General features: G+C 39.9%; 1 protein-coding gene across 10 annotated transcripts; it reads left to right on the forward strand.

Moving 5' to 3' along the window:
- The first annotated feature begins 849 nt into the window (after nt 1-849).
- On the forward strand, nt 850-22,533 carry RNF14 (ring finger protein 14). 10 transcript variants are annotated; one of them, XM_025445510.3, is made up of 10 exons: nt 905-953; nt 1,062-1,153; nt 6,504-6,682; nt 8,880-9,049; nt 10,102-10,253; nt 13,052-13,579; nt 14,211-14,439; nt 17,459-17,631; nt 18,591-18,721; nt 20,852-22,533. In XM_025445510.3, the coding sequence occupies exons 4-10, from the start codon at nt 8,896-8,898 to the stop codon at nt 20,907-20,909; spliced, it is 1,425 nt and encodes a 474-aa protein (XP_025301295.1). In that variant the 5' UTR covers nt 905-953; nt 1,062-1,153; nt 6,504-6,682; nt 8,880-8,895; the 3' UTR covers nt 20,910-22,533. The 10 variants fall into 10 exon arrangements, with proteins under 10 accessions (XP_025301296.1, XP_025301295.1, XP_048958029.1 ...); XM_025445511.3 differs by lacking the exon at nt 1,062-1,153 and having other exon boundaries at nt 850-953; XM_049102072.1 differs by lacking the exons at nt 905-953; nt 1,062-1,153 and adding an exon at nt 3,792-3,963 and having other exon boundaries at nt 6,504-6,651; nt 8,866-9,049.
- Nucleotides 22,534-23,583: the final 1,050 nt, after the last annotated feature.

Genomic DNA, 23,583 nt, shown 5'->3' on the forward strand with positions numbered 1-23,583 from the left:
CTCATGGGTCATGAGATCCAGCCCCAAGTCAGGCTCTGCTCTCAGTGAGGAGTCTGCTTGAGGATTCTCTCCCTCTGCCCCTCCCCCCACTAGCATGCACCCTCTCTATCAAATAAATATATAAACATTTTTAAAACCCACTAAAATAAATAAGTGACATAATGTATGTAAAGTACTTAGCACAGTGGAGCGCTGGGTCCACGGGGTAAGCTCAACTTAAAAAACTAGACAGGCACATGAAACTGAAGACACAAAAGTCTATTGCTTTTCTTGAGTCTGAAACCAGAATTTTTTTTTAAAGATTTTATTTATTTATTCATGAGAGACAGAGAGAGAGAGAGAGAGGCAGAGACACAGGCAGAGGGAGAAGCAGGCTCCATGCAGGGAGCCTGATGTGGGACTCGATCCCAGGACTCCAGGATTACGCTGTGGGCCAAAGGCAGGCGCTAAACCGCTGAACCACCCAGGGATCCCCCTAAAACTAGAATTGATTAGAAAACTCTCTTTATCCAATCCTGACCTCAAAACTGGACTGTAAATATTTAGTCCAAATTATTATTATTATTATTATTTAAAATTTTATTTATTTATTCATGAGAGACACAGGGAGAGATAGAGGCAGAGACACAGGTAGAGGGAGAAGCAGGCTCCATGCAGGGAGTCTGAGGTGGGACTTAATCCCAGGTCTCCAGGATCAGGCCCTGGGCTAAAGGCGGCGCTAAACCGCTGAGCCACCGTGAGCTGCCCTAGTCCAAATTATTAACACTGCTTTGAAATTCTCTCTTCTATTCCCTTCATCCTGTGACCTCTGACATGAGGTCATGACATGATGTCATAATTTACCTCCTGCTCTGATTTGTAAGAATTTCCCAAGTTGGTTCTTAGGCTCCCTCACTTTTTGCATCTAGGAGGTCACTGGCAGGATTCATGGTCTCACCTGTGAACACTCAAAGGTAGGGTTGCCATACATTTTGCTCTTGCTTTTACTTCCTTTGCCTAACATGAGTAATGATATTAGTGAATGGCTTCATAGACTCTTCTTCTATCTTTGCATCTTTAAGGAGCATGTTTCTGGTTTGGGTCTGGTCTGGACAGTATGGAAAATTATGAGTGATTATTTGCATCTCAAAAGTTGTCCCTCTGTCGCAGTCAGGTAAGCCCCTTCAATGTCCTGATTTTCTTCTCTCCTGAGTGCATGACCAGTTCTGTATTTTGTGGGGCTCAGTGTAGAATAAAAATAGAGCACTTCTTATTGGAAAATTAAGAACTTCAAGATAGGCATAGGAGAGCATTAGACTAAGAGCAGGGCCTTTCCAAGCCTGAGGCCTTCCTGAGAACAGGGCCCTCTGAGACTACACAGGTGACTTACCCATGAAGCCAATCCTGCCTGGAAGGCAGGGGTGGTAAAGACCTTTTGAATCCTGTAGGCTTGGATTAGAGGTTTACCCTTGAAAATTACTTTTCTTGGGGGAGAAGTATATGATATAGAGGACATAGGAGCTTATTAGATCATTAGGGCCACATTAGTTTGATGGTTTCCAGGAACCAGAACCAACATTTCAGCATCCCGCATAAGGACTGACTACCTAAAATTTTTTTATTGAGATATAATTCACATATCCCCAAATTCACCCTTTAAAAGTGTACAGCCCAGTGGTTTTTTTTTTAATTTTTATTTACTTACTTATGATAGTCACAGAGAGAGAGAGAGAGGCAGAGACACAGGCAGAGGGAGAAGCAGGCTCCATGCACCGGGAGCCCGATGTGGGATTCGATCCCGGGTCTCCAGGATCGCGCCCTGGGCCAAAGGCAGGCGCCAAACCGCTGCGCCACCCAGGGATCCCCAGCCCAGTGGTTTTTAGTATAGTCACAAAACTGTGCAACCTTCACCACTATAGGATTTTCATCCCCCAAAATTAACCCCATATCCATTAGTAGTCACTTCCCATGCACTCCTGTCCCTATGGATTTGCCTGTTCTGGACATTTCATATAACTGGAATTATACAATATGTGGCCTTTTGTGTCTGACTTTTTCACTTAGCATAATGTTAAGGTTCATCCGTATTGTAGCATTTATCAGTATTTCACTCCTTTTTTATGACAGAATAATATTTCATTGTAAGGATGTACCATATTTAGTTTATCAATTTATCTAATGATGGACATTTAGGTTGTTTCAACCTTTTGGCAATTGTGAATATTGCAGCTATAGTGAACATTTATGTATACTATATGCAAATAAATATGTACCAGTGTACAAATGTAGTTGTGCATATGTGTACAAGTTTTTGTGTGAACATATGTTTTCAACTCTCTTGGATATATACTTAGGAGTAGAATTTCTGGGTCTTACTGAAACTCTGTGTTTAACTTTTTTTTTTTTAAGATTTTATTTATTCATTCATGAGAGACACAAAGAGAGGCAGAGACATAGGCAGAGGGAGAAGCAGGCTCCATGCAGGAAGCCTGATGTGAGACTCGATCCCAGGACTATGGGATCACGCCCTGAACCAAAGGCAGACGCTCAACCACTGAGCCACCCAGGCATCCCAACCTGTCTTTTTATTATAGCCATCCTAGTGCGTGTGGTTTCTCATGGTGGTTTTGATTTGCATTTCCCCAATGACTAATGATGTTGAACATCTTTTCATATGCTTCTGAACCATTTGTATGTCTTCTTTGAAGAAATGTCTATTCAGATCCTTTGCCCATGCTACAAACATGGTTAAAACTTAAACACATTTAAAACTGGATTGTCTCTTTTATTGTTGAGTTACAGAAATTCTTTTTATATCCTGAATATTAGATAAATGATTTGCAAATACTCCTATTCTGTAGGTTGTCTTCTCACTCTCTTGATAGTGTACTTTGAAGCATAAACATTCTTTATTGTGTTGAGTCCAATTTATCTATTTCTTTCTTTTGTTGCTTGTGCTTTTGGTTTCGTAACTAAAAAACTCTTGCCTGACCCAAGTTCATGAAGACTTATTCTCACATTTTCTTTTAAGAGTTTTACAGTTTTAGCTCTTACATCTCGATCTTTGATCAATTTTGAGTTACTTTATGCATATGGTGTGAGGTAGAGGGCATGTAATTTTAATTCCCTCTCAGCCTCTCAATAATCACCTACCATTTGGTAAATTCCCCAACAGCGGGGCAGCCCCGGTGGCGCAGCGGTTTAGCGCCGCCTGCAGCCCAGGGCGTGATCCTGGAGACCGAGGATCGAGTCCCACGTCGGGCTCCCTGTCTGTGCCTCCGCCTCTCTGTCTCTGTCTCTATGAATAAATAAATACATAAAAAAATCTTTAAAAAAATAAAATAAATTCCCGAACATCTCTACGTTTCAATGTCCTCATTAATAAAATGGGAATAATCATAAGGTTATGGTGAAGATAAAGAGAAAATGTATGTAAAGCACTTAGCAAAGCGCTTGAAGCGTCCTAACTGCTCAATAAGTGCGGTAATAACAATGGTGAATGCTCTCCTAGAGGAGGTACCACAGAAATGGGCAACCTGCTTAGTCGGCCCGGAGGAGCAGGTCTGTCGTGGATAGACCATGGCCTCCCCTCACCTCTAAGGGTTGGCAAAACTTCTAATTCCCGAGCGCATCCCGGAACTACTGAAAAGAAGGAGCCCCGGGGGCACAGAAGCTGCGTTTGTATCAACTTGCCAGGGCCGCGTGTGGGGCGCGGTGACGGGACCGCGCCGGCAGCGCCGCCTTTGGCCTGCAGGGGGCGACCGAGGGACCGGGGCGGCCACGGCGCCTGCGCGAAGCCCACTCCTCGCCGGGCCGCCCCAGCCGGATCCGCCCGGCTCAGCTGACAGCTCGCTACGCGGAAGAGGCGGTGCGAGCCCTGGTTGAGCCGGGCGTCTCCGGGCCGGCCCGGCGGTGGCGGCGAGGGGACCCGGGCTAGGGCAGAGGGCGGAACTTTCTGGCTCGGCACGGCGGAGTGGCCGGAAGGTACGGTGTGGACCGCGCTCCGGGCGCGCGAGGCGGAGGAGAGCGGCCTGGCCGGGACTGCTCGGCGGGCCCGAGCCCCCCCGATTCCGGACAGGGCGTCCCCAGCCGGGCCCGGCCGAGATCCCGCCACCCCCCGGGGGCGCTCCGAGGGGCAAGGGCAAGGTCCAGGCCCTGCTCGCTGGGGACGGCGCTCTCGGCGCGCGGGCGCTGGGGCAGGGAGCGAGGCTGGGGCCGGGGCTGGGGCCGGGGCCGGGGCTCGGGCTCGGGCTCGCCGGCCGCCCCGCCTGCAGGTGAGTCGCGCCCACGACGACTCAGCACGCCGGGTCGTGCGCGGGGGCACAGGCGCGGCGGCGTGCTGACTCGGGAGCCGGGGCCGACCCCAGCTCTGCAGTTTGCACCGTGTGGCCTGGGAGGAGGAGGAGGATTTCCCGAGGCCGGAGGGGAACCCGGCGGCCCAGGGCTTCCGTCGCCCGGGTAGCCGCCTCCCGTGGGCCAAAGCCAGTATGAAACCCGAGGTCTGCCTCTCGTCTCGTGGCGCCGGGGTTTGTTCTTGCTCCTGGGTCTGAACCCAGATTTAGTTCTATATTAGCGGTGTGACCTTGGGCCGGAAAGAGACTTAAACTGCCCTTTTTTCTCATCTGTGTAATGGAAATATTAAGAGGGACTTGCTTCATGGGGCTGTGGGAATCTAACAGGAGTTGATACGTTTAAAGGGCTTAGCACAGTGCCTGACTCACGGAAAGAGCCCCCTGAGTGTTACTTTTCTTCGTGTAACTGTGACTCCTGCTTCTAGTGGGTTGTGGCAGAGCAGCCCCTGAGCCTTACACTTCGGGTCCCCAACTCAGCACACTGCATCTCACGCCAATTCAGTTACGGTGTTTTGTTTTGTTTTGTTTTAATCCAGTGTCAAACACTAGGCACTGGTAGATGCTGAGACCAACACACAGATGCAGAAGACTTGATCCTTGCCCTTACGGAGCTAATTAATGGAGTCTGATAGTGCAGGTTCTTCATAAACCGCTCAAATGCAAAGTGGGATGTGCTAATGCCCTAGGAAAGTTACAGTAACAACAACAACAACAACAACAACAACAAAAAGCTTGCTGGATTTTGGAAGGCATCATCTCTAATTGAAAATTTCCACATAGAATAGGGGTTTGGGACATGAGCCTTAGAGGCTGAGTGGATAAAAATGAAAATGAAATGTAGGTCTGCCATGTGCATTAAGGGACTGGGACCTGATGGCAGGCAGCCTTAGAAGCTGGGGTGTGGTGGGGTAGGTATGAGGAGCTATTTAAGGGAAACACTGGAAAAAAAAAATAAGGGAAACACTGCTTGGATTAGAGCTTCTCAGTCCTAGGCACACTTAGGAATCATCTGGAGAGCTTGGAGAACTACTGATGGCTTGATTTAATTGCTCTAGAATATGGCCTAGGTATTGAGAGTTTGAAAAGCAGCTCCCCAGGTGATTCTAATGTGCAGACAAAATGGAGAACACTGACCTAAAACCAGAATCATTATAAATTCATCTTTCACCCTGTTTATAAATGTTTAAACAGGAAGAAACAAAATTATATTGTCACCGGGCACTAGGTCTGGTAAAATTGTTTAAGTAAAATAGTATAGAAGGACCTAATATAATATACAGTAGGTGCTCAATAAATGTGAATTGATTCCAAATTTCATTCTTAGTTTATTTGGGAGTCACACATCTGAGAATCTGGTTTCAAAATTACTGTTTTGTATGACATTTTTGCATGTGACTTCATAGTGTTCTTAGGTTTCCCCATAACCCATCTATGGACCACCTTCCTTTTCCCCCTTATTTCTCGTTGAGAAGTCTGGCTCTAAAACTTTCAGAATAGAACTAAAAACTTGTTTTAAATATCTTTCTGTCATGGTTAAATTGACCTAATGTTGAATATCCCTAGCAGGATTAATTTATTAGCAGGTAATTCATTAGTAAGAAATGAAGAAATAGAAGAAGCTGAAGAGGAAAGAAGAAACAGAAGCAGACCCAGGAAGATGTTTAGGTGTTTGTTATGGGACTTGATGTGCTCACTTCCCATATGACCTTGGTATTCCACCTCGGCTCCTCCCAGGGCTGAAGGCAGTCAGATAAGGCTTGTCATTGCTGATGACTTGCAAATACCCCTTTAACCACGTGGCTCAATTAGGCTTTCCTAAAGAAATACACAGCTGTAGATTGGCATTGACTATATGTCAGGATGTATTTGACTTAAGTGGTAATAACAGAAATTCAGAATTTAAATTTGGAGATTGAGGGATCCCTGGGTGGCTCAGTGGTTTAGCGCCTGCCTTCTGCCCAGGGAGTGATCCTGGAGTCCCACATCGGGCTCCCTGCGTGGGGCCTGCTTCTCCCTCTGCCTGTGTCTATGTCCCCCTCTCTCTCTCTCTCTGTCTCTCATGAATAAATAAACTTTTAAAAAATCTTTTAAAAAAATAAATAAATTTGGAGATTGTCCTAACTCCATGTTTTGTTTTTTGTTGTTTTTTTTTTTTTTTTAATTTTTCTGCAGATGGCAGGATTTCTATAGTATCTCTAGTATGAGTTCCAGATCTTGGCCTTGTATCCAACAGTATCAACAGTCTCAACACCACCTTCTGGAGAATAAATGGGATTTGCATGAATTCCAAATTTTGAACTGAAAAACAGACTGCAGTGTTAATATCCTTTTCTTCTGGTTGTTAATAACAGGTACTAACCTCAATGGAAATATGTCACCGTGTTCTATTTGGGATAGGGATGAAGCTTAAGCAAAACCATGATCCTCTGTTGGCAAAAAAAAAAAAAATTGAAAACAATCATTTTATATAAATTTGTTCAAATTTTATAGTGTCACCTTTAATAATGTCTTAACTTTTCAGTTGTATACATTTCAATTTTTAAAAAAAAATCTTATTTATTTTTATTTATTTATGATAGTCACAGAGAGAGAAAGAGAGAGGCAGAGACATAGGCAGAGGGAGAAGCAGACTCCATGCACCGGGAGCCCGATGTGGGATTCAATCCCAGGTCGCCAGGATCGCACCCTGGGCCAAAGGCAGGCACCAAACAGCTGTGCCACCCAGGGATCCCTAATTTAAAAAAATTTTTGAAGGCATATTTGCAAATCCACTTAATAGTCCAATATTTTAATTGACAGATCAGTAATTTTTTGTTTTAATGAATTTTTATAGATTCTCATTACATATTTTTCTGTATACACATTATCTGAAATTGTGGTGCATCTTTCAGTTGCTGCACTTAAAAAGCATCAATTTTACATTTTAATTGTAGTGTATTTTCATTCCTACTTTTGCCTAAAATAATGGTAAGTCTTAGAATTGTTTTGACGGACTCTGGTAGTATTTTTAAAAATTTAACGTTTCTTTGCTGCATCCTTAGTTATCTAACCCTCTCCTGTAGTATCTGCCCCTGAAATGTTCTCTAGAACAGGGTGCTCTCAACTGGGAGCAGTACCCCTTCTCTGCACCCCTGGTTGGGGAAGCACATTTGGCTATGTTGAGGGGGAGGCATGCTGTTGGCATCTAGTGGGTTGAAGCCAGGGATTCTAGTACACATCCTGTAATGCACAGGACAGCCTCCCACCACAAAGAATTATTTGTTCCCGAGTGTCAAGAGTGTTGAGGTTGAGAAAACTTGCCCTAGAGGTTTCTGTACATTTAAAAAACTCATTGATTTTTAGGAAGATATCACATGTATTTTAGTCTTCTGTGAGCAAGGCACTTAGCTAGATTTGGTGGGCAAATCAAAATAATTTGTGATTTGTCTTTTTTTTTTTTAAGATTTATTCATTTATTTGAGAGAGCGCACGCACAAGCAGGAGAGGGAGAGAGAAACTCAAGCCAACTCTACATGGAGCATGGAGCCTGATGCGAGGCTTGATTCCACAACTCTGAGATCACTACCTGAGCTGAAGTCAAGGGAGTCTGATGCTTAACTGACTATGCCACCCAGGGACCCCAATGATTTGTCCTTTTTTTTTTTTTTAAAGATTTTATTTATTTATTCATAGACACAGAGAGAGGCAGAGACACAGGCAGAGGGAGAAGCAGGCTCCACACAGGGAGCCCGATGTGGGACTTGATCCCAGGTCTCCAGGATCACACCCCAGGCTGCAGGCGGCGCCAAACCGCTGCACCACCGGGGCTGCCCTGATTTGTCCTTTTTAAAAAAAAAATTTAAGGGCGCCTGAGTGGCTCAGTCAGTTGAGCATATGCCTTCGGCTCAGGTCAATGATCCCGGGTCCTGGGATCCAACCTCATATTGGGCTCCCTGCTAGGTGGGGAGTGTGCTTCTTCCTCTGCCCTTTCCCTCTGCTCGTGCTTTCTCTGGCTCTCTCCCTCTCTCTCTCAAATAAAAAAATAAAATCTTAAAGTTTTTTTAAATCATGCTTTTTTTTTCTATAATTTTTTTTTAAGATTTTATTTATTTATTCATGAGACACACAAAGAGAGAGGCAGACACAGGCAGAGGGAGAAGCAGGCTCCATGCAGGGAGCCTGACGTGGGACTCGATTCCGGGTCTCCAGGATCAGGCCCTGGGCTGCAGGCAGCGCTAAACCACTGAGCCACCTGGGCTGCCCTAATTCATGCTTTTTTTTTTTTTTTTTTTCTAAATCAGTGATATTTAACTGATGAAGGCAGCAGTTAGAAGCACCACAACCGTCATTTTTGAAAAAGTTATTGCTATTGCAATGCTACTGGAATATTAGATATGTCTATCATATCTAGTTTAGCAGAAAAGTGGAAATATGGAAATAGTGATTAATTCTTTGCAGTTGTTTGTAAGGAACTTTACCTTTCTTTTTTTTTTTTTTTTTTGGTGCCACTAGGCTTGTCCAAACTCTGTGCCTTTTCTGTTCTTAACTAATTTCAATGATTATCTTCAGCTCTTCAGAAAATTAAATGTCGTCAGAAGATCGAGAAGCTCAGGAGGATGAATTGCTGGCCCTGGCGAGTATTTATGATGGAGATGAATTTAGAAAAGCAGAGTCTGTCCAAGGTGGAGAAACCAGGATCTATTTGGATTTGCCACAAAATTTCAAGATATTTGTGAGCGGTTAGTTAATAATATTCTCTTAAACAGATTTTTATAAATGTTATTCTCAATTTCTTAGTGTACCTCAAACTTACTATCTTGTGTTTGTAGGCATTAGTGATAGATGGTAGTACTACAGACTTAAGGCATGTTTCTGTTTTAATTGAAAATTGGACTGAGAGTAAATAGTTCTCAATTTGATTCGCCTTTTGACCACCGAATTGGGATATTATCCTGCATATTTCATGCATTCTAATTTTCTAACTAGCAGTTTATCAGCTATGAGTCATTGGCTGTTAAATAGGGATAATAAAAGAGAAAATGACATAATGTATGTAAAAATGCTTGGAAAGTTTTAAAGTCCCGTGGTGGTTGTTAATATTGTTTGGTTTCCAGAATCATTTCAACTACCATAAACCTGTGACATATGCTGTTATTCTGTGACCTTTTGCTTCAGAAAAAAAAAAAAAAAACCAAACTACTTTTGATACAAACGTTCACAGAAGACTTTGATGCACACTTTCTCAAAATGTTTCTACTATAAAGGCATTGAGTAAAGAAAGTAAGTGTGATTTTTTAAATGAAACTTTGATTACGAGAATGTTGTGTGTTGTATCTTGCCCTCAAGCCTGAGATCATTGTGTTGGCACAAATTCTCCCAAGTATGATTCATGAGTAGTTGGCACATGCTGCTCTAAGTAGGTCATGGCTCTTTAATAGAAATAAACATCCTTTTCTCTAGATTGTGTCTGTAATCATCTACTGTAAAACAACAAAAGAAAACATTGTTTATTACTTATTAGCTAGTGTTAGGAATTGTACTCAAAAGTATACACGAGAATAAGTTATGTGTCTTCAGAAATATCATGGTGCTTAATAGATTTTTCAAGGACTTACGATTTTTTTTTTTAAAGGTGGTGGCTATGAAGTTAAAATAAGGAAATAGAAACTGCTTTGGGGGAGGGTTCTTCTCCCCTCAACTAAAGCATTAGTCCTTCTTGAGCACTGTTCAACAGTAATGGACACTCAAGTGTTGACCAGCTGATTCTTTCTAATCTTTGTTTTTGGTTCAGGCAATTCAAATGAGTGTCTCCAGAATGGTGGCTTTGAATACACCATTTGCTTTCTGCCTCCACTTGTGCTGAACTTTGAACTGCCACCAGATTATCCATCCTCCTCCCCACCTTCATTCACACTTAGTGGCAAATGGCTGTCACCAACTCAGGTTAGACCCGAAACTTAATTTCTCCTATCCGTTTTTAGAAACTTAAAAAACCATCTTTAATTGAAGACTATCTTGATGATCTTGAATTCATTGCATGAAGAACAAATGGCTTTGGTTTTGTAATTTTTTTTCCCCGTGCCTTCATGAATCCTAATGGTAATGAATTGAAAGTGTTTGGTGTTGTAGAAAGGAATGACATTAATTAGGATGACTAATCATTATGAATTGCAGTAGGAATCATTTTTAATCAAGTATATATATATATATTTTCCTTATCTTGCTATTTTTCCACTTAATCTGCTTTGTAATAGAGATTATAAGGTCCTCCTAATTTTCCTTAGATGTTGGTATTACTTTTTTCCCTTAGTTTCTTACCATTCCTTAAATGAAGATTTAACTATAATTAGGAGGACTAAAATTGAGCTGATGTAGTTAGAATAAACACATTTCCTAAGTCAACATAATAAGCACTTTTATTTTTAGAGATCTGTGTATTAATAACAAATGTTGACTGGTCTCCCACAGATGTAAATGTACACAAATAGAAATGCATAGGATTCCTATATTTCCTATTTCACAAGCCCTGTATTATGAAGCCTTCATTTCCTCTGGCTTACATATCCTTTCATAGTAATAGCCTCAGCTCTTGATTGAGACATAAATATGACTTGAAGGTAATATAAAGTACTCTGGGATAGATAATGGATCAATAGCAGCTACTTCTCTAGAAGTCGTGATGAAGATTGATAGGCTGATGTATATTAAGACAAAAGCTGTCAGAGTTACTTGACCTCAAGGAACAGCTTGTCAGTTTTTCCCTTTTGATCATGGAGTTTTCATTCCACCCCACTGACCAGTCTAATCTTTCAGATGAGAGTGCTTTTGTAAAATTGAGCTTATGATTTAAAAACAAAATTAAATTTTAAGTTAGGCTGATACATGTCTAATAAAAAAGGAATATTACCTAGCATTCTGATATCTGTGCCAGAGGCAATACATGTAATATAGTGAATTATTTGCCCAAGCATATCAAGGCTGTTTGACATTTAGATCACTGAGAGTTGACTAAATTATTTAGATACTGATAATCTCATTTCTTCAGAGAGCTCTTGATACTTTATATCCGTACATGTGTGTACATGGATACACACAAGCACAAACAAGGACAGATTCACTGTGTGTGTGGTTGCAGTTTCAGATTCCAGCCAAGTAGCATCTACTTACTGCTGGCTTGTGGGAGTGTGGGAAAGGAGAGTTGTTCATTATTTTATGTGTTACAGCTGAAATTACAGTAGGATTCTCTATCAGATGCATTCTTGTAATTGATGTTTTAATTGGCCTCCTATTCCTTCCTGGTTCAATTCTTGTTTGCTGGACCCTGATTCCTTGGCATTGTGAATCTCACTTCTTTGTTGGACTTGGTGGCTCAAATAGTACTCAGAGCTCTCCTTTTAGTATTTATTACATTTTACACATTTCAGCAAGTTTCTCAGAAGTATGATGATCTTATAAGCATATTCATGTCAGTGTGAAAAAGTATTTTGCACGGTATTTAACGTAGTAAGTTTTTAAGATCAGGAAGTGTTTAAGTTTGTCCCTGTGTAGGGTGTGGTAAATGGCACTACACAGAGCAAGGAACAGAAAATGTGGTCTTACCACTTGTTATTTAAATTTACAAAATTTGTCTGCATCTGGAAGGCTTATTTTTTCTGTTTAGCTAAAAAGAAAAGCTGCTTATAATTCCTGAGCTCTACTTACCAATATTTTACATTTCTAATGGAAAATCCTCTTATATTTGCCTTTCAAATTGAACAAACCACCTTTAAAGAGAAAAGTCAGAGTAGTCTAAACTTTGGTTGCTTAGCTTAGGAAGTGTAAGCTTTCCCTATGGCAGCAAAACCCTGTTGAGAGCTTATAATCAAGTCCAGGTTCCATATCATTTTGTCCCCCTCCATTAACCAGGATCTGGCGTAAGCCCAGATTGCTTAGTTAACACTAGCTTGTAAATCTGACTAACAAGGATTCTGAGGTTGGATTCTGTTAGAATCTTTCACATGAGTTGGCTTTTTGTTAGGACTGAAAAAGTTAGAATTAAAAAGTTGGGTGATATTATTAAGCTGCTCTAATCATTATGTAGCATACCTATAGGACTAGGACTCCAAAGGATAGAAGTAGTTCATTTTAGGGTTGTCTGGGTGGCTCAGTGAGAAGGATCTGCCTTTGGCTCGGGTCATGATCCTAGGGTCCTGGGATTGAGTCCCAAATCAAGCTCTCTCTCCACAGGGAGCCTGCTGCTCCTTCTGCCTCTCTCTCTCTCTCTCTCTCTCTCTCTCTCTCTCTTTGTCTCTGTCTCTCTTTCTCTCTCTTTCATGAGTAAATAAAATCTTTTTTTTTAAGTGGTGCATTTTAGAGTCACATCTCTTTCTCCTACATGAGAATATGTATCAATACTTGAACAACCAAGAATAGAAAAAAAATCCTCCATTTCAGCTGCTCATGTGTAGACCTATACTCTTAGAGCGTCCTGCCATTTCTCTTGTTTTCAGGATACTCTTTTTAGCTTCTGACTGTGTGTTCTGCTGTGACTCAGTGTTGTTGAATAGTGTAAGAAGTGCCCCAGTAAGAATATTGGTGTTTTTTACAGCACACTTTATCAGAGCAGTAAAAAAAAAAAAAAAAATTATGTTAGGAATTGTAAGGGCTTCACTTAGAAGTTAAAAAGATTGCAAGAGAAATGAAGAGTTGACAGTATGATCATCTTTCCATGCTCACTAGCACCCTCCTGTGCTCTCTCCTAGCTCTCTGCTCTCTGCAAGCACTTAGACAACCTATGGGAAGAACACCGTGGCAACGTGGTCCTGTTCGCTTGGATGCAATTTCTTAAGGAAGAGACTTTAGCATACCTGAATATTGTCTCTCCTTTTGAGCTCAAGATGGGTTCTCAGAAAAAGGTGCAGAGAAGGACGGCTCAACCCTCTCCCAACACAGAACTAGATTTTGGAGGAGCTGCTGGATCGGATGCAGATCAAGAGGAGGTTGTGGATGAGAGAGCTGTACAGGATGTGGAATCGTTGTCAAGTCTGATTCAGGAAATCTTGGACTTTGATCAAGCTCAGCAGATAAAATGCTTTAACAGTAAATTGTTCATGTGCAATATCTGTTTTTGTGAGAAGCTGGGCAGTGAATGCATGTACTTCTTGGAGTGCAGACATGTGTACTGCAAAGCCTGTCTAAAAGACTACTTTGAAATCCAGATCAGAGATGGCCAAGTTCAGTGCCTCAACTGCCCAGAACCCAAGTGCCCTTCGGTGGCCACCCCTGGTCAGGTAATCCTCTACTCTGCTGATAGCTGCCTCCTGATTCTCTTTCATAAAGGGAGGCATCTTCTCAGCAATTTCCTTGATGGGGCTCATCAGGGTAGGGTGAGGCCTTGAAGCCTGCCCACCTGCAGGTAGTTTCAATATGTCCATCAAGAATGCCTTGGTCTTCCTCAATGATTGAAGCAAATGTAAATACTTCCTTTGCCGGCCTGGGCATGAGCAGTTCTTGGCAGGGATGAGTGTCAGAAAAATTACTGTAAAGTGTTCTGTTGAGTTACTTGCTTATCTGCTGGATTCCATCAACCCTGGAGAATCAGTAACCCGCCTTTATGTGACGTTGGGATCTGAATGGTTAACAGAATCAGGGACAGCGTATTTAGTTTGACTTTTCTAATCAACTTTATTAAGCCGTAAATGTACCCATTTAAAGTGTACAGTTTGCTTAGCTTTGACACATATGTAGGCCCATGTAGCCACCATCTCAATCAAGGTATAGTCTCAGCCACATTTGGTTTGTTTTTGAAGTGAGACAGTTTTAGTTCATGTGCATCTAGTTAGCACCAACATTTTAAGGATCTCCTCAGAATCAGAACTGGCTGGGAAATCATCACATTTATGTGTTTTATATTCCCTCCAGGTCAAAGAGCTAGTGGATACAGAGTTATTTGCCCGTTATGACCGCCTTCTCCTCCAGTCCACCTTGGACCTGATGGCAGATGTGGTGTACTGTCCGCGACCGTGCTGCCAGTTGCCTGTAATGCAAGAGCCTGGCTGCACCATGGGCATCTGCTCCAGTTGCAATTTTGCTTTCTGTACCTTGTGCAGATTGACTTACCATGGGGTCTCTCCATGTAAGGTAACTGCAGGTAAGTTGTAACTGTGTGAACTCGATCCTTCTAGCCTCTACACACCACCACTCCTCCCACCCCTCTGCCCCAAGAGAAAACTAACATTTTAATCCTCCAGTTTGAAAGTGTTCATTCAGCAGATTTTTTTAAAAATTTTTTCTCCCGTTTTCTTTTCTTTTCTTTTTTTTTTTTTAAAGGTTTTATTTATTTATTCATGAGAGACAGAGAGAGGGAGAGAGGGAGAGAGGCAGAGACACAGGCAGAGGGAGAAGCAGGCTCCATGCAGGGAGCCCGATGTGGGACTCAATCCTGGGGCTCCAGGATCATGCCCTGGGCTGAAGGCAGGCACCAAACCACTGAGCCACCCAGGGATCCCCTCAGCAGATATTTTTGTTTCAGTTATTGTCCTAGGCTCTGGAGATACCCTCATGGAATTTATATTTTAATGGCAGAGATAGGCAAACAAAATAAAAAGAATATTAGATGGTTGTAGGTGCTGTGGAGGAAAAAAATAATAAACCAGGGACAGGATATGAAATGTTCTGAAGGGGAAGTGGTTTGGGATTTTACTTAGGGGAAAAAAGGGAAGACTTCAGTGGCAAAGTGGTTTGAATAAAAGGCTTGAAGGAACCAAGGAAACAAGCCATGCAGATAGCCAGGGGGAACATGCCAGAAAAGGAATGGCAAGCTAATTTCTGTCTATGAACATGGGATAATGTAGCTTCAAGTTAACAAATCAGACTGTCTTAGCTGCTACTCTTTTTCCATGGCACCTATGTCTGATCAGTCATCAAGTTCTTTATCATTGAGCCCAGGGAAGCCACAGAATGTTCATCAACACTTAGCGCTTCAGAAAGCCACCATTTATTGAAGCGGGTACAGGAGGTGCAACTATTTGCTAATTCTGATCTAATAAATAAGGACTGAGAAATCAGGCCTCAGACCTCAGTTTAACTAGATTTCATGGGTTAGTTTTTTTCAGGCTAGCAGGGGTAATGATAATAGCTATTTCATAGGGTTATTTGAAGGATCAAATAAACTATCGTAGTGCTACTTGAAGCTCGTATTTTTACACTAGTCTGTGATAAAAGAAATTGAGAGTGAGAGCTAGAAAGTTACAGTGATTTCACAAAATAATTTTATGTCAGATCTAATAAAAATTTAAGCTTTGTTTCTTGTTTTTAAAATAATTTTTCTAATAATTCATTTGATTATATTTTGCAAAAGTTGGTCCCTGATAGGCAGGAGGAATAGGTGGCGGCAGGTGTGTGTGTGTGTGTGTGTGTGTGTGTGTGTGTGTGTGTGCGCGCGCGCGCGCGCATGCAGAAAACTGGTTTTTCACCATAAACAGTTTGAGAACTGGGCTGATCCATTTAAAATGCAAAATGTTAACCATTAATGCCATTATTACTATAGTTACTATAGCAGAGTGTTATTATCTCCCAAGAAAGTAACCCTAAGAGGAGAATGACTGGATTCTTCCAGTTGCCTAGAGCAGAGTCTTGTAGTGGATATGGGCAGATGGGATGGAGGATTCACCAGAGTATAATATAAGCCTTTGCTTTAGACTTCTATAACCTTATCTTGAGAGGCTGAAGTACATTTTAGGTGTTTCATAGCATTTGTGGAAGAAGTCAGAGAGGCTTGGGGACTTTAACAAAATTAAGAATTCCTTTCTTGGGATGCCTGGGTGGCTCAGTGGTTGAGCATCTGCTTTTGGCTCGGGTCGTGATCCCAGGATCCAGGATTGAGTCCCACATCGGACTCCCTGTGAGGAGCCTGCTTCTCCCTTTGCCTATGTCTCTGCCTCTCTCTCATGAGTAAATACTCATGTCCCTCATGAGTAAATAAATAAAATCTTAAAAAAAAAAAAGAATGTCTTTCTGTATCTGTCTCTGTAGATCTAGCCATAATTGATATTATTCTATAAAATACATGAAATACTAACAATTATTTTGAGAACATTAGAGCAATAATCTTTGAAATTCTCAAGAAATCTGGGAACACAAAAATGCTTTGATTTTTTTTTTTTTTTTTTTTAGAAGGATAAAAATGACAAGATAAAAAGGTACGTGTCTGCTACATCTAAGTAGAGGTGATGGAGCCATGGAATGCACAGTACAGAGAAAGAAATCTTCCCCCCAAAGATCAACTACATAAAAAGGGAGTCAGACTAGTAAATAAAATAATTAGAACAACGTTGAGAGAGGTCTTCAATTAATCTTGTTGAAAAATTAAGGTGATAGAATGTGAACAAAAGTTTTTGTCTATAAGTAAAGCCCTTGAGAATGGCTGCCTGCTGCAGCTGAGTTAAGTGATAGAACAGTGCAGTGAAATTGAAAAATATCAGCGGAAAGGTTGAAAGGAGGAACTTTACCTGTGGGTGGTAAATTTCAGTCACTGACTTTTTTTAATCTACAGAATTGAATAGTCTTTGCTCTTAAGCCAAAGATGCTTTGTTTATTTGGTAGGCCTTGTTATTGTCAAGTGTGAATGATGCTGACTTCGTGGAAAATCAGTGTGTGTTTCAACCTGTGACTTCTAGCTAAATCAGTCTTTAACTGTATGCTACTAGTTGCTCAAACATGTCAACATTAATAAGTCAGACTCAACAAAAAAGATGACCTCTTATTCTAATGCCTTGAGCAAGTCCCACTTCTCTAGCTAGAGCATTCTTTTATATTCTTTGTCATTTGTACATGTAATATTTTTACCTACTTAGTTCTAACCTAAATATGCCTTTTTCTGGATTCTGTAATGAGTATTTTAATTGAGTTATAGCCTGCTCATAAGTTTTTAATAACTAAATATTGTCATTAATTGGTTCTTTCACATGTGGTTGTTCCCTTGGACATTTAATTTGTTTGCCATTGTTATGTGCATCTCCATGCATATAACTTTACTTTAGATTATTTCCTCGTGATTAAACTTCCAGTAATAGCATTATTGAATAATCAAAGGTTATAACCATTTTTTAATGGTTTTTAGTCAGCTTTGGAAAGTTGTATAAAAGTTAATTTTCCATTTCACTTTCCAGAGAAATTAATGGACTTACGAAATGAGTACCTGCAAGCAGATGAGGCCAATAAAAGATTTTTGGAACAGAGGTATGGTAAGAGGGTGATTCAGAAGGCACTGGAAGAGATGGAAAGTAAGGAATGGCTAGAAAAGAACTCAAAGAGCTGCCCATGTTGTGGGACTCCCATAGAGGTAAAGGTTTGGGCCAGATTTGGCAGACAGACTTACAAGCTTGTTACGATTGCCTTAAGAAGCCTATTAATTTTATGACTAAGAAAACACATTTATTAAGCTTTCTTACTTATAAAATGCAAATTCACTACCAAATATTGTTAATGATCCTAAATGTATGTAGACTTACCTTTTTAAATGCTTTCATAGAGTGAAAATTGTCCTCACATTGTATTCACATCAAATTTGAATATGTTATGGAGAGCCCTAGTGGAGCTACAATGAACTCTTAACTCATCTACATGATAAAAAAAAAAAATCAAGCTTGACTTCTTAGAACTATTTATCCTGGAAATTAACACACCTGCTTATTAAGAAGTATACACTTAGGAAATGAAGACATTTTCCTGTTAGTCTGAGCCAAAATAGACATTTAATTAAATCTATTGCTTCTTGACAAAATCGTAATATGTTTTAAAATCAGAATATAACTTGGCATTTGATGCTCCTGTTTTAATCCATTGTATCCTAACTGAACCAAGTGGTGGTTCCCCAGTTACTTTGTTAAGGAAACTGGCATTGTGTTTAACCACTTTAGGCATGCCTCGGCACGTTACAGTGGAGGATTTGGTACCAAATGTTTACTTAGATTTATGTAAAAAGTTTAAAGTCACACATATTAAACCCAAACATTTTTTTAACCCAAACATTTTTAATATTAATTTACAAGTTCAGCTAATATTATACATACTTGGTTTGAATCTACTATTCATCGAAAAGATTTTGTGAAGTATCTAGTTGTAGGTACACCTGCTAAATATTTTCTGTATTTCACTTGTAAAGCAACAGAGTAAGCATGTAATAGTCCCTGCATGAGGAAAAAGGAAGAGACTGGGAGACCATTGTACTCAATCTTTTTAGCATGTGCTTTTCTCTTTTGTTTTTATAGCCTTGATATTTTTCTCTATCTTTCCCACCAGAAATTAGATGGATGTAACAAGATGACATGTACTGGCTGTATGCAGTATTTCTGCTGGATTTGCATGGGTTCTCTCTCTAGAGCAAACCCTTACAAACATTTCACTGATCCTGCTTCCCCATGTTTTAATCGGTATGTATACACAGTCCAGTCCCCTTGGTACTTCATTTGTGGACCACTTTGCTTAGAGAATTCTCTTACATATTTTTTTTCATGTATGTGGACTTTCTATTTTCTTGAAAACGAGTTAATGATGAAAAATGTGCTGTCTGGAAATTTTATTTTTTATCCGCCTCAATTTTTTATAGTGAAACTGTTCAAACATACAGAAGAGGTGAAAGTTGAAAGAGTATGATTAGTAGGATACCATCTATGAAGATGAACAAGTGATAATAAAATTCTTCTATATAACAAGAATATTTAAAGAAATTTAATGATGATGGCATATTTTAATGTAATAAACATATTTAAGGATGCCTGGGTGGCTCAGTGGTTGAGCATCTGTCTGCCTTTGGCTCAGTTGGGTGATCCCGGAGTCCCAGGATCGAGTCCTACATCAGGCTCCCCTTGGAGAGTCTGCTTTTCCCTTCACCTATGTCTCTGCCTCTCTCTCTGTGTTCTCATGAATAAATAAACCATATTGAAAACTTCCCACTTATCCCTGAAAGTATCTTTTAAAGCTGTTTTACTGAACCAGGATATAATCAGGTTCAAACATTTTACTTGGTTCTGTCTCTTCAGTATCTTACTATAGAAGAGTTTTGCCCACCTTTTTTCCTCTATGTTAAGGAAAAACATGTTTCCTCTATGTTGACACTTTAGAGAGTCCAGGCCACTTGTCCCGTGGAGAACAGCTTGATTTCTAGAGTTTTATTTCTCCCTGTTGTCTTTTTGTTAGTTTCTCTGTCCTTAGTTTCTCTGTCCTATTTCCTATAAATTGGAAGTTAGATCTAGACTGAGTTTGAATAGATTTAGAGTCACATTTTTGACAAGAATACATGAGGGTTGATGTGTACTTCTTATTGATCACATTAGGTCCATAATGTCAGGCTGTCCCAGGTTAGTATGCTGCTCAGTTCTATTTGCTACATTGTAAATGTAAGTTTTCTTTTTCTGTTATTAGTAAGTAATCTCTGGGGTGGTTTCTTGGCACAGTGTGAATATCCTGTTTTTTCAACAGCTCTGATTTCAACATCAGCTGATGATTTTTGTTAAAAGACGTCTGTATAGTATCTACAATCATTGATGTTACTAAATTATAAGAGAAATTGAAGAAATAGGATCTTTCCATGAGCCATTATAAATCTAGTGTTGAAATTGCATAAATTTCATTTTATTTTTTTAAATTGCGTAAATTTTAGGTAACATGGGAAAGTAAAACAAATTGGCAGCTATAAAACATACTGTTGGAGAGTGCAAGGACAATGAAACAGAGAGTATAGTGACTCACATGTAATAGAGTAATGGTGGTTTGAAAGAATTCCCCCTTCTAGATTGCCTGACTCCCCAATCCTGGCTTAATTCCATCTACTGTATATGTGTACACTGAGTATCAATTTTTTGATACCCATTTTCCGTTATTGTTAATTCTTGGCCCTAGAGAATTTGGATCTGAAAAGGGCTATTCTTGGAAACTTTAAGACAGCTTATTCAGGGGCGCTTGGATGGCTCAGATGGTTAAGCATCTACCTTCAGCTCAGGTCACGATCTCTGGGTTCTAGGATCAAGCCCCATGTTGGGCTCCCTGCTTAGTGGAGAGCCTGCTTCTCTCTCTCCCTCTGCCTGGTGGTCCCCCTGCTTGTGTGCTTGCTCTCTGTCTCGCTCTCTCTCAAATAAAAAAATAAAATACTAAAAAAAAAAAAAAAAAAACTTGTTCAAAGGGAGCCATATTTCAGCCCTCCTTGGTGTAGTGATTAAAGGAAAGGAAAAGATGGGGATCCCTGGGTGGCTCGGTGGCTTGGCGCCTGCCTTTGGCCCGGAGTGTGATCCTGGGGTCCTGGGATCGGGTCCTGCGTCGGGCTCCCTGCGTGGGGCCTGCTTCTCCCTCTCCCTGTGTCTCTGCCTCTCTCTCTCTCTGCATCTGTCATGAATAAATAAATAAAATCTTAAAAAAAAATAAATAATAAATAAATACATAAATAAAGGAAAGGAAAAGATACACATGTTATCAGAAGAATGCAGAAAGTAATTTTGAGAAAAGGAAAGAGATGATACTAAGTTTTTCCCAAGTGCCTATAAATGTACCTTATTTTATGCTTCTAGGTTGTTCCATGCTGTGGATGTTAATGGAGATATTTGGGAAGATGAGATTGAAGACTAGTTAACTCCTACTGCTCAAGATAAGGAAGTGGAATGGTTTGCCCTAATCTTTTGTCGAGTACAGAAAATAACTGCAGGATATTTAGGGTACCGTTAATTCACTCTTCCTTTGTAGAAGATGTGGAAGAACAAGGTTTATATTTTCGTGTGGTACTACTGATTAAGGCACATTCATATGTTTTTCATTGTAACATAGAGAAAATTATAAGCCAAAGGTTCAGAAAATGAAAACTAGAGAATATTAAATACTACAGTGTGCCCGAAGCTCTGAATAGTTAAAAAATAAATATTTATTTTCTTCCCCAAGCTTTAGGTAAGGAAAGGAGTCAAGAGTTAAAGACCTTTTTACCTGAAAACATCCCTCTAAGACATGTGGGAGTCCCCTCAGTATTACTCCTTAAAACTGGGATGGGTAGAAAGAAGCCTTATTAAAATTGTACTGAGAGCCTGATCTCATTAACTCCATGTTACATTCCTTTCAACCTAACTGCCAAGTTAGTATTCTTTGGAGGAAGCCCTTTATTCTGTAACTGATTGGATGGCCCAATGTCATTTTGATCTACTGCTTTTCAGAATAGAAATTTATAGATAATTTGAAAAATATTTTTAATGCCACAAACACTGTGGGTCACCTGGTATTTATTAGTGGTGTGCAGTCCACTGGTTTTGAGCCAAGTCTAGAATTTCATGACACTGGCCCAGAAGAATTTGAGTCCCATTCAACTCTTCGGGGCTGTAGAGCCTAGATGCAAGATGACTTGTCTTTGCTACCTTTTTGTTCTACATTCTCTCCCTTTCCTCTTACCCTACCTTCCATCAGTGAGGACAATTTTAATATTAACTCCAGCAGCTCATATTTTTATTTCTGCTGAAGTAAGAGAAAGCCTAATATATTCCCAAGCTGAACAAGCTGTACTTTCTTTAATTACCTCCATTTTGAACTCCATACCATTGTAGTTCCAGCCTTCATTTTCTGAATTCTTTTTAAAGGTCTTTTCTAATGAGCTATGGAAATTTGGCTTCCTACCCCTTTTTGTAACAGCACTGTTTTGGGGGATAATTTTGGCTTAATTCCTAGATCCCTGTTTCTGGGTTTTGATGGCTTTTTGAAAAATTGTCTTTTCTTATGGTTTGGTGAATGGTTTGGTAGCAAAATAAGATTTTTTGAAAAAGAGGACAAGAGGGATACAGCTGCAGCTGTGAACAGTTCTTTTTTCCCAAATTGTCATTGAAAATTGGGGAATCACTTTTCACCATTTTATGCGTGTGTATCCAGAGTCAGCAGGGACTGTTTCTGGATTGTCAATGAGGCTGCTTAATCTTAAAAATAAAAATAATTTAAAAATTGTCTTATAATTAGAGCAGAGTTTCTGCTACTCTGTTGCCAAGGCATCTGATCACATTTTTAAAAACAATATGGCATGTAACACGTATTCTTAAAGTGAGCAGAAAAAAGTCATGGAATAGCATTTCTTCTCTTAACCAGACTCATGACTGAACCTAGCTTTTAGTGCCTCTATTTTGTTTGGACCATATGGCTCATGAGCTTTCATTTTGCACATTTTATATAAGAACTAAAGAATAAGTTGAATAAGAAATGGAAATTAAAATAGTTATACACAATACACCTAAGAAGAGTGGCTCTGTGATTGAATAGGAATTCAGTTGAAAAATTTTTTTAAGTATTAGCCACTCAGAAGTTCCCCAGTTCATGGACTAGTTGGTATTTGCTAGAGGTTATTTTATTATTTTAGGCTTTTGCACATTATGTTGATGACATAGTGGAAATAAGAAAGCTTCATAATGAAGGTTTGCGAAAGAAATGGGATATTTCTCTTTCTTGATGATTTTAAAAAACACAAGTGGTTAGTCTCAGACTTGTTTGTTCATCTGAATGTTTCATCCTTTTTCCTTAATTTCATCCTCTTTCCTGCCATTTTAACAAAGACAATAGGGCTTGTGAAGTCTTAATTTTGAGACATGAGTTATGCAGTAATTTTAAGATGGCATAGTTTTGGCTAGAACACTTTTGTCTCTGAGTAAAATGAAAAATTGGCTTAACTCCCTGAATGCCCTATGAAATGCCTGGGTTTATGGAAGGTTGGTATATCAAGAAACTATATAATAGAACAAAGAGTTTTATACCTAGTTTAATTTCATGAAGGCTCCCCCCCCCTCCTTTCTTTTTTTCACAATTGGGCCAGGATTTATCCTACATTGACATGAACCTCATGTGTTCTCTTGATGAAAGCAAGAGAGCCAAGGATTCCTGTGTTATAGCAGTTTGTAACTGCCAGTTCATCATGCTGAAAATTGTAGTTTGAAAAGGCTACGTCTTTTGATTTAAATAAAAGGTTTGAGTCTAGAACAGATAGTTAAAAATAAGTTACTAAATAACTTTTAAAGTCAAACTAGAACTTTTGTGACTTTTAAAGCTTAGGATTGAACTGACTTAAGAGCTCACTTTTGTCCACCGAATTGTGCATCTTGTTTATTTTTTTAAGCAAACAGTTTTAGAAGTTTCAGATTTACAGGAAAATTGCAGAGATAGTACAGTGTTCCCATATGTTCCATGTTTCCCCTATTACTTGACATCTTACATTAGAATAGTAAATTTGTCACAATAATGAACAAGTATTGATACATTATCAGCAACAAAAGTCCACACTTTATTC

This window comes from Canis lupus, chromosome 2 (assembly GCF_003254725.2).
Source record: "Canis lupus dingo isolate Sandy chromosome 2, ASM325472v2, whole genome shotgun sequence".
Taxonomy (NCBI): domain Eukaryota; kingdom Metazoa; phylum Chordata; class Mammalia; order Carnivora; family Canidae; genus Canis; species Canis lupus.